Source organism: Archocentrus centrarchus, chromosome 10 (assembly GCF_007364275.1).
Source record: "Archocentrus centrarchus isolate MPI-CPG fArcCen1 chromosome 10, fArcCen1, whole genome shotgun sequence".
NCBI classification, from domain to species: Eukaryota; Metazoa; Chordata; class Actinopteri; order Cichliformes; family Cichlidae; genus Archocentrus; species Archocentrus centrarchus.
In genome coordinates, this window is record NC_044355.1 from 1,862,644 (window position 1) to 1,874,647 (window position 12,004).

Below are 12,004 nucleotides of genomic sequence, written 5' to 3' on the forward strand. Positions count from 1 at the left end.
TTGTGATCAGACATTTTGTCAGATTTGTAAATCAATTTTCTTGCAAACAGCTGCTTCGTTTCCAAAGACTGTGTGTGGAGCCGGCTTTAAGGAGGACCAGACAGTAAACTAATTATCTCAAATTCACCAAAGTTTGAGGGAAGCTTTCAATTTATCAAAAAACTGGTTTAAAAAAAAAAGAGTGAGTTTCTGCTTCTATAACAGACGTTTGGGTTTCTACATTTTCTCAAGTCGAGATATTTTTATCGTTGCTCTGCAGTCCAGGAGTTGCTTTGTTTCTGTCTGTGTGCAAATGGTCCTTAAAATGTGTTTGTGTATGAACACGTGTGTGTGTGTGTGTGTGTGTGTGTGTGTGTGTGTGTGTGTGTGTGTGTGTGTGTGTGTGTGTGTGCTCTTCAGCTAAACCTGACTTGGAGCGACAAGGCTCGAGAATGCAGAGCGCAGTTCCACTTCCATTTGAACCTTAATTACCAAAATCAGAGAGGGGGGGGATTAAGCGAGCGATTAGGCCTGCCAGCACGACGGCCCTCTGGGCACACATTTGCACCGACCCTTGGAAGCGAGCGGGTTTGGAAAAGCCGCTGTGCACAAAGAGCAGGCCAGAGGCTCATTCTGATTGGCTAAATTGTCTTTATCTGTACTGTTTAATGGCTCCCGCTGCTGCTCTTGGATGTGTTTCTCATTGCTGGTTGGAGACTTCATTCTTTACACATTATCGGCACAACGTGCACACCGCAGAGGTGAAGGACGCGGCGTTTTTCCCTTCTGTTTTCCAGCCTGTGGCCTCCCAGCAGGGCACGGCTGCACAGACCTGTGCTGCTGTGGCTCTGCCTGGATGGCCTCCATTGCACCAAACTGAAGCTGAGTGGTTACACGGACTGACAACAAGACAGAAAGCTACTTGGAGGCTTTTAGTACTTTCTGCATATGAATCTCAGTGCTGAGGTTTTACTTAATCATCTACAGCTGCTAACCCATCCTCTGGCATGCTGCATCCTCAGAGTCTGTTACGTGCTGCCTTTAAGGCTGCGTTGATTAAAGGGAAATCTTTGAGGTCAAACAGATATGAGACCCATCAGAGGTGGGCGTCAGTTTACGTGCAGAACCAGGTCTAAACTAGATGAAGCAAAGAAGAAAATCTCTGTAACAGCTTTGTGTGGTTACAAAAACAGCAGGAGTCTGTGAGGAAGCAGGTAATCGTACCGTTACGTTGATCTAGATGAGTCTTCATGTTGCAGAGCTCTCCTTTAATGTCCCCGGGCACCTCCATCCCCAACTTCTGATAGAAGTCTCTCTGTTTCTTATCTCCGCTGCACAAAAAGGTAAAAGGAAGAAATTAAAGGCGCCAGCGTATTTTAATCAAGGTCAACACTGTCATCTTTGCACCATTTAGAGAGGTGTGTGCACTACAGGGAGCTTTCATGCAGTCAGTAACACAAGAATAAAGTACAGGAAGGGAAATCTAAAGAGTTACTTTTTTTTTGGAAGGATCTCTTGTAGGTTGCGTCCTAATGAATAAACACACAACACTTACCCTCTTGTAGTCCCGGCACCAACTTATAGACAATGTCTTGCATTGTTCTGTCATGGCTATAAAGGGACAAGAAAATAATTAGTTACTTTATTATTCTGTGAAAATTAACATCGTAAGCGAAAAGCAGTTTCATACCCAACAATGCAAAAACACGCATGTAACAAGGTAAAGATGCACTCAGTACTAAATACCAGATTTAAATGTGCTTTAAAGTCTGGGCTGGAAAGGGTCAAAGATATCATGATTAATATTAACATGACAGGACAGAGAGGAAAAGCACTTCCTGCTGTAGAAGTGTTTGTTTGTAACGGTGCAAAAATCATTCAGGCCTCAGAGGGAGGAACAAGGTGTGACTGAAGTACAGAGAACCTGTAGATTTAGGCATCCTGTGATGGCAGACTGCAATCAGGCTGAGGTAACGAGTACGGTTCATTGAGATAAATAACTCATTATCTCAAGATAAGCATGTATGAAGAAATGTCAAACACCTCTAACTGACGCCCTCAGAAGCTGCTGTCAGTCAGAAAGTTAAACGGCTGCTCCCTGAGCTGGTGACAGGGGTGCACATTGGGTGTCTCACTCTGTTGTAACACCCTGCACCCTTATTGGTTGCAACGTTATGGAGGAGGGGAAAAAAAAACAAATTAAAATGTGGCATGTTTGTCTCCCCTGCTGTCCACTGAGGAGGAGTCATATCTGGGGCCGAAGCTCGAACCAAACAATAAAGCATGGAAACACTGACCCCTGCTGGACAGAACCGGTTATAGCTCATTAAAGCAAGGTGAGATCTGTTATCCACGTGCATTTTTTTTCCCCCGATTCTGCCTTCAAGTTTTTGAATCATGAGGTCAAATTAAAAGGTCAAAAACATCCTGCGTCCATGGGTCTGACAAATATATTTGGGTGTCTCCATCAAGCAGTCCTGCACGAATCACCACAGTGATAAAGATGCAAAACTAGAGTGTTTTGCAATCAGAGCACACATCCGCTGCTCTGATTGGCTCTCATTCCCCACTTCACATCCTTCCCTTCTCCAAGATATCGTGTCCTCGTCACATGACCCGTTTCCAGAAGGAGAGATCAGCCTTGGCTACCAGCGGCCAACTCAATAATGGACTGAATTCCAGCTTCTTCTGTGGACCTTCTTACTGGCTTCTGTTTTAAAACCTACGAATACATATTAGTGCAGATGTTACTGTAACTGCAGCAGCCGTGGACTGGCTCCAGATGTTTGGGTTAAATAAAAGGATCCTAAAATGCAGCAGCTTAAAGGAAAAAATATGAATGTGCCAAAGTTACTGTACGATATCATGACAAACTTTAAGGCCGTGGCATACATCAGCTCTACGTTTTGAAGAACGTAAACAACAACAACAACAACAACAACGGCAGCTACGATCTCTTTCCCAGAGCTGCTGATTCCCAGGCTGCTCGCATGCACGTGACCGCATCATTTAAAGGATGTGAAAACAAAATGGATTGAAACAATCAAAGAAAGCCACATTTGGCAGTCGGTTTGGCCCAGCTGACTCTCTGAAGAGACACGGCTGTGATTTTAAGCCCAAATCCCAAACATCAACTTTGATCAATCATCCCAGTGAGCAGATGGGCTTTGCCCGTCATCTGCTGGGCGTTTCGCCTTCAAATCATTGTGATGTTTTCAATCAGCTTCAATTTCCTGCAAACAACGAGGGGACGGGAAAAAAAACAGCGGTGTGGAGAGCTAATGCGTTGAAATGGAGCATTTCCTGCAAAACAACGAGTCTGCAGAAAGCACAGTTTACACAGTAATGACTAAATTGCTGGTGCACATTAGGTTTGTGTCACATTCATCAGACGTTAATGCGCTCAGAGGGGCGGACGCTGCACGATGCCTCACAGAGGAGGGTTTAACTTCCAAAATACAACAAGATACTTAGCAAAGTCAATACAGTCAATTAAACAAGACAAGAAGTACAACTTTTATTTTTTATCTGAGGTTCGAAAGAAACAGTGTGTGTGTGTGGGGGGGGGTGTCATCGAGTCAGCGGTTTACGATCATAGCTGCAGGATCATCTATTTTATGTCTAATTTACAGCTTTGATTCCCATATTTCTGTACTTAAGCAAACATAAAAATAAACCAGTGTGCACGTTTGGATCTCAGTGGGCTACATTTTAAACTTGCTTGGTTCTGATTTTTTAAAACAGTGCGTAAACATGATGCTAATAACTCATTACAAGTAATCTGATTATTTGGTTTGTTGTTCGTTTTTCTCTTTGCTTTAGTCAAAGAGAAAAATGCATTTTACTGGTTTTGTGACATTAAAGGGAAACTCCACACAGTTCAGAGTCAAAGTTTGCTTACAGGTGTTGGAAAGTACTACAAAAAGGACTACTGGAAGTAGTACTACTGCATCTCCAAAGAAAAAAGGTGGCGTGAAGCCTTTCGTCCTAAAGTGGAGCTGACTTTAAGTTCCAAAAAATCTGGGAGTTCAACAGAAGCTGCACGCCATGTTTGTCACTACAAACATAACGCACCCAAATCTCTCAGCAGTTTAGCTGCACTGATAACATTTCAGGTGAGCAGTGACCAGTATACACTGATGTTATCATGGAGGGCAGACAGTGAGCTGAGCACACACAGACTGCAGGTACAGACCTCATCAATGGAGTCGCACAAACTTTGTGTTTGATGAATATGAAAAGCTGCTCACTCTCAGCTCTGCGTGGTTAAAGTTTCATACGACTTTTATTGTTCTAACTGCGTACAGCATTTATTTTCTAGACACTCGTGCAGAAAGCAGAGCTGTGAATGAGCCGGGGCTTTAAGTGTTGCTGTCTGAGGAGCTAATCTATTAAAGCAAACACACAGACCACCCCGAGAGGCTCTGAGGCTTTTTGCTTCCTGCAGAAGAGCAGAAATCTAATGGAAACGGCCCAGCGGCTCTTCAGTCCTTCACAGTTTATTGTTTACTGGCAGTGATGGCAGCATGTGTGTGTGTCTTTGTGGTGGTTCCTCACTCACCCGATATACTGCAGTGGATGACTCTGATGAATAACAATCCTACACGTGGGGCACGTGTTGTTTTCCTCCAGATACTTCACAAGGCAGCTTCTGCAGACTGGAGACGCAGCAGACACACACCGTTACACTCCATCACACACACCTCAAACCGTGCAGCTTTCACTGCTGGTTTTTATTTGTAGGAAAAAAATATATGTATATATATATATATATATATATATATATATATTACACACAGACACACACACTTTTGACCAACTGTTACTCGGCATGTTAATCGCCCTCTGAAAAATGTAACTAAGCTCTCACCACCAGGAGGCAGCGTTTCATCAGTGGGTGTTTTTGGATGTGTCTTTTTAATCCTGCTTTGCTTTTCCAGGCCCGACAGTGTAAATCAGAGTGTGTCCTTAATGACTTGCCTGCTTACATAAAGCTTACACTGGTGCAGCCTGGCTTTGCTTCAGCTGAGACCTCTTAAACAGAATATTAGAGACTCTCAAAGTTATAACGGTTTCATTAACTGTTACATTATTAATATCCACCATGTCAGTGGGGTTAGAGTTTATTTTAATCACAAACTAAATTTGCACATTTTCAGAAACTTTCAAATGAAGTTTGATACATTTTCCTGCAGGCGGTTCTAAACAGACCAAACGTGTCTTTGATGGTGCGTCAGCGACCGGGTCGACAGGAGGTTAAACACATATCCTCAGTGGTTTTCACACATGCACTTCCAACAATTATGGGGCAATTTGATTGGGAGATTTTCCACAGCTTTCTTTTCCCCACATGTAACACAGAGCAGGAAACAGTCCACTTTAGACTTGGTTCAGTTACTGGAAACACTCTGCGTGGTTCAGGTGAAGAAGCTGCCTGGATACAGGATGCAGGAGGAAGCGCACGATGCCCACAAGTGCAGGGAGACTCTGTGCTGCAGGAAGTTCATGTTCAGCACGACCGCATCCTCCCAGCAAAGTTCACGGCTGCAGTGAGTGAACGAGGTTGCTGGAAAACCTATTAAAGGGCAAACTTTACCAAACCTCCTCACAGCTCTTAGTCACAATTTTTCAAGATCAGTTTGAACAGATAAGCATTAGCACAAATAATAACCTGCAAATGTTTCCAATAATATTTGTGTTTCATGTTCCCTGTCAGACAGGGTGCACCTTATTCCAGTTATAAATACAAGCACAGAAACACTGAGTCAATAATAATAATAAAAAAAACGAATCTAAAAAACTAATTTTAATGAGCAATTATTGTTAGAAATCATTTCAACCAGTCGTTTCAGTAAGAGGTGGCTTAAATAAACCGGCCTCTCACCTGTGCACCTTCATGTGTACGACACGTTTTGTAATCTTTTTATCATCATTATTATTGTTATTGCAGTGGAGCCTCTGTCAGAACAGCTGCAGTGGTGACGTGATGTGAATCCCTTTGTCTCCTCCTCCAATGGTGGAGCCCTTCTCGGCGTGAGAGGGAGAGTCAAAGCGTCACGTCTGGGCTCTGATGCCTCAAGTGGGCAGAGAGGCTCCCATCTGTGGGAGAACAGCGCCCTCTGGTGGGCACGAGAGCCACTACAGTGTCTGGGTCCCTCTTGTTATATACACACAGCACACGTCTGATCCAGGGTTGCGTTTTGTTGCTCAGATTTAGACTTCTTTGTGCTGCAAGTAACAGCAAGAAAAAGCTGGCTGCTTCTTTTTTTGATTGGCTTCTAAGAGATGCGGTGAGCCTGAAACTTTAGATGCTCATAAGCTGGTTTTTCTTGCCAGCTTATGAAAACATTGCTTATGCCGACTGTGCTGCTGCTGAAATAAATGTGCCCCGTTCAATTAAGCTGCCCCAAACGCAGCGCTGGCTCAAAAATACCTGAGACTTCTCATTACGCCGCAGTCCCAGAAACGTCTGATTTCACAAAAACATCCACACGAGCAGCTCGGCGCCGTTAGCTGAAGACTCTCACTTAAGGCTGCAGAGGAAGCTGACAGGCCGAGGTCTCGTGACCCCCGCAGGGATTACAAAATGTCAAATTCAAGGTTGCGCTACTTCCTTTTCACTGCACACAATAAAATACTAAACAATGTGCAACCACTCAGCGCGTGATGAAAACAGACTGTAGGATAAACCAGGCCACACTCACTCACATCAGTGCAGCCCTCCAAAAGTTACTGAGAACTTCATAAATATGCTTCTCTGGTGTTTAGTTCTTCAAACTGAACCAGAAGTGCATCAGTTCTGCACGTTTCGTCTGCTTTGCTCGTGGAAAAGCTGATGTGGAAAAAGGTCGACTCGCTGGTGTGTTGCAGATCGTCATCCTGCTGCGCAACCCGAGTGCTCTTGAGCTTCAGGGCGTGAACTGATGGGCGGATGTCTGCCTCAGGACTTTTTGGACGAGCAGAATTCCCGGTTCCCAGACCATCACACTCCCACCTGCATGTCTGACTGTTGGTGTTCTTTAATGAAACCCTGTGTTAGTTTCTGCAGAGCTAACGAGACTCAAACCTTCCAGAAAGTTCAGCTTCTGTCTCGTCGGTCCACAGAATATTTTCCCAGAAGTCTCGGGGATCATCCAGATGTTTGCTGGCAGATGTGAGATGAGCCTTTGTGTTCTTGTTGGTCAGCAGTGGTTTTCTCCTTGGACGCCATTGTTGCCCAGTCTCTTTCTGATTGTTGAATCATGAACTCTGACCTTAGCTGAGCCAAGTGAGGCCTGCAGTTCTTTAGATGCTGTTCTGGGTTCTTCTGTGACCTCCTGGATGAGTCCTCGATGCTCTTGGAGTAATTTTGGTAGCCAGCCGCTCCTGGGAAGGTTCCCACTGTTCCAGGTTTTCTCCATGTGTGGATAACGGTTCTCACTGTGGTTCTCTGGAGTCCCAAAGCCTCAGAAATGTCTCTGTAACCCTTTCAGACTGACAGATGTTGGCTTTCTCTCTCAGATGGTTCTGTGGATCCTGGCATGATCTTTCTGAGATCTTTGAGTCTGCTTTGAGACAGCTTCTTGATCAGCAGCTCTGCAGTGATCAGGTCTGAGTGCTGAAACTCAGCTTTATGAAACATGTTAATCAGTTAATTGGAGAGATTTTTTCCTTTAATAAATCAAATCTTTTAAAAACTGCATTTTGCATTTCCCTGTTTTCTTTGTCTTGTATTAAAATCTGTTAAAATCAGGAAGGAGGCAGACCCTGAACATCTCCTATAAAGTTATAAAAAACCTTTCTTTGCGTTGGTGCTTTGAATGCCTGACGTCTCTTTGTTTCCTCTTTTTGTCTCTCGCTACATGAAAAAGCAACTTTTTACTCATTTTTGATACTTTATTACTCACCCACTAATCAAGTTCACAATCAAATTGGCTGCTTCAACTTTCAAATCCCATTAAAAACACCTTTAATCTGTAATTAAGTCCAGACTCCAAACAAACCCGCTCGGCTTCATCTTTAAAGACCAGAAAACATTTTCAAAGTGCTGCAGCTGAAGCGCTCAGTCGGCCTTTGAGGAACCCTGGATTACTGCGTTTACTTTCTACAACCTTCTGAACAGTATTAGCTGCCACATACTTATTATTATCACAGCTTTTATGACAAACACGCAGCAGACAGCATTTGAATTTCTGCATGAGCACAATCGGGTTTCACTAAACTAGAAAGTACAAAAACAGCAGGCTGAGCAACATAAACAAGTTCTGCACAACTAGTTCTGTTTTTACATACTGATGATGCCACTTCATTAGGTACACAGCACAATATATTCCAATAGTTCTGCAATAGGTTCTACTTTTATGACTCACAATTTTACATGGAGCCTAAATGTCTGACTTCAGGTGGTTTATAAGTTTTAAAACTGAACAATTTAACCAGAATAATTTCTGCCTGCAGTCTCTCTGTGCATGCCTCACACACACACTTCTCCTCCAGCGTGAGTCTCTGCAAACACTGTGTGTTTGGCTCAAAATCCTAAAGAATTAACAGCAACATAAGAATGGAAACCCCCGCACTAAAGACCGCACGGCTCCCCGGGGACACACACCAAACACACACCGCCGAAGACGACAACGGGAGGACATAATGCATCACACATAACCACACTGCTGGCATCATTAATGTGTAAATTTAACACATTCATTGCTGAGCCTTAAAGAGTGTTTTTTTCTAAGCTGCGTTACACTGAGGGCTTCTTTTGTTTTGTTTTACGGGCTTCGTCACAGATGAACTGGATCACCTTTGGTTGCTTGGGTGTACCTAATAAAGTGGCTGCTCTGTATTTCAGCAACAGTATGTCTCAAAATCTGATTAATGTGATTCTGCAGCGTCCAGCAGGTGGCGTAAGTGCGGCCCTCACAGCTGGAGCTGATGTTAAAAAATTCATTCAAAACTATTTTGCATTAATTAAGCTTAGAACTGGTAACATTAACAAAATAAAAGGTAAGGAGCCTCTTTGTGATGTCAAATGCATGCAGACAGAACCAAGACCAGCGTGTGAATAAACTCCCTGGACTCGGAGGGATATCTGGATCTGGAATAATCTGTGTAATTCCATCCAGATAATATCTCCTGGGATATTTCCAGGATGTGGAAAAATTCCAGATCTACACCGAAGGTTAATCACTTCTAAGGGTTAGCCCGAGCCCCACCTCTGAGATCGTTTTCGTGCAAATACATTTTTAATGATAAGCCAAATTACACAACCTCTGTGGCTGAATGACGGTCGCACCGACTCTTCACACAAACATGCAAGAGTGACTAATTACACTGAATAAATTAAGCTTAAACCTTCAGTCGTGTCCACACAGGAAGCAATTCGCTGGTCGCTTCTGTGTGGATGCAACTTTGAGAACTTTTTCCTGAAGATACTGAGTGAACTTTGTTTTTAAGGGTGCACCCTAAAGAAACCACTTATTTTCACGTGTTTCGTGTATTTAAGAGAACTCTAAAGATCCTCATGGAGCCCACACGAGTCTCAGTTTGTGTGTGACTCCAGGCTTTGATCAGGCAGGATAACGGCTCTACCTGCAGGAGGAGACAGGTGGTGGCATCACCCCCGCTTTATTGAAAACACCCAGCTGATGCATTGCTGTGTGAATAAGAGGTGACTTGGTCTGACCTTCTTATGAAACTAATAAATCTTTGGAGTACCCGGTCTGAGCCTGTGTGTTAGAAAGCATCAGGACAAACAGATATTTCTGAGACTGCGCTGCACAGAAACAGACAGACGGCAGCGCCGTGCACGAAAGTGTGTGTGTGTGTGTGCGTGAGTGTGAGTGTGAGTGTGCGTGCGTGCGTGTGTGTGCGTGTGTGCAGAGAGAGCGAGACAAAAGAAAAGAGAGCTGACAGAATAAAGACAGGAACACGTGAGCAGGAGGAGAAGTGAGAGTACTCGAAATCCCAAACAGTGTGAGGCGAGTGTGGAGGAGGAGGGGGGGGGGACCTACAAGTGTGTAAGCACTCGGTGACGGTGGTGGCGTCGATCAGGTAGCCCTCACACAGACGGCATGTGATGTGGGCGTTGATGTGACACAGCTTTATCTTCCTCGTCAGCATGTCGGGGTTCTGAAGGAGGAGGAGACACACGTAGCTGTTAGCCATCATTCCTGCTTTCTGCTGAGTTTTTAACCTTTGGATGTCTTTGAAAGACATTTTTTAACACGCTCCTGATGCAGCTATTTGAACCCTGCTGCTCCCTTAAATTTAACTCCTGCCCCCCCCCAAGATAAGGCAGGTGAGTCACAGCTTCTAACTAACGACAGCCTTTAGTCTCGGACAGGTAAGGCGGAACAGGCTGCAGCGGGAGCCGCTCACCTGGTATTTCATGATGTAAAGGAGCTCCATGAGAGCTACGCTGAAAGCAGTGATTTGCTAAACTGGAGCTGAGTTTGTGTTGAGTAACAGTGTGACCAACTGTGGTTTCACTCTGCGAGCGGCATCGTTAAGGACTCACCTGCTCTCACACAAACACAGCTCAGGTGTTAACGGTCAGCTCACCTGTCAGGACGGAAACTTCAGTTAGAGGCTGGGGGGGTATTTAACTGCATTTTGTTTGGATTACAGCCAATAAAATGAGGAAACAACACTAAATAACTCCAGCATCATTTTAATATGCAATAATAATGATATTATTTCAGCCTCTTCAGGGGGAAGAGGGAGCAAACAATCACAAAGAGCTGATTACATCAAGCAACACAGGTGAGTCCACCTGATTATCGCCCTGTGTGGGTCTCTATCGCCCCCTAAAGGCCTTTCACTGCACTGCTGGGATCTTCAAACTGCACTTTAATGATCTGGTGGTCCGGGCACAGGACTTTGGTTTTTCCACAGTGCTGTCCTGCTTGTGAGACGGAGGCCCCAGGTTGGTTAGATGTGTGTGATCATTTTAAACTGAATTGCTTAAACTACCAGAAATCCATTTTTTCTACAACTCTGTAATGACCGCTGCCACCGATGATTCTAAAAAGAGGACGCCTGAGCGGCATCTTTAAAAGAAGACTAAGGCAGCCCTTCAGCATCACAGAGACTCCCTGTGGAGACCCTGCTGCTCTTCTGACAGGTTTGTTTAAACAGATGTTGTGTCCAATCAATCCTATACATGTGTGTATGGTTTGGTCAATTTAATTTATTTAATTTATATCCAACAGTTCCTGCGTTTCCTTCCCGACAGAGGAATCGGAGACTCAGACGGTTCTCGTGGAGTGAAAACTGTGTGAACGGCTGACGGCAGCCGGCTGCTGAGGCCAAATGATCAGCTGTGAAACAAGCAGCACGGATCCCTCGGATAATGGCCGGCTGTGCTCAGTGAAGGAGACGGTGAAGCCGGCAGCATTTATTATTCAGAGGCTCAAACCTGTTCAGAAATCCTTCCTGACTACTAAAACCTGAGCCGGGGCCTCCACACCAGTCGAACGTGTTTCTCAAAATGCCAGTTTTACAGAGTTTAGTTTTCTTCGTGATGTCCTGATACTTCCTGAACCCGAGATAACTGACAAATAACTGACAAAAGGCTTAATTTGAAATCTCCCCCTGATTTAGTTAACTGTGAGAATCCTTTTTACTCACCTTTCCTGAACAACGTGGTTTTTAAATGCTTGTAGAAAAACTACCCATTTGTCCGATGGAGGAAATGTTACAGGATCACACACACACACACACACACACACACACACACACACACACACACACACACACTGTTTTTCTAATATTTTAGATCAAACAATGAATTAATTACTACTTCTTCCTGTGACTGCTCCCTTTAGGGGTCGCCACAGCAGATCATCTGCCTCCAGCTCACCTTATTGATTGATTGATTGAACTTTATTGTCACTGTACACAAGTATACAACAAAATCCCAGCATCCTCCTCTGTCACACCAACCCTCTTCATAGTCTCCTTCATTGCATCCATGAATCTTCTCTGTGGTCTTCCTATTTTCTTCCTGCGTGGCAGCTCCATCTTCAACATCCTTTGTATATTGATA

The 12,004-nt window shown here is 44.2% G+C and overlaps 1 protein-coding gene across 1 annotated transcript in view; it reads right to left on the reverse strand.

The window, feature by feature from the left end:
• Positions 1-12,004, reverse strand: part of pcgf3 (polycomb group ring finger 3) — a 56,846-nt gene that overhangs the window by 12,175 nt on the left and 32,667 nt on the right. Inside the window, 4 exon segments of the mRNA XM_030739670.1 lie at positions 1,204-1,305; positions 1,529-1,590; positions 4,541-4,637; positions 9,969-10,086. Coding sequence (XP_030595530.1) covers positions 1,204-1,305; positions 1,529-1,590; positions 4,541-4,637; positions 9,969-10,086 — 379 coding nt within the window.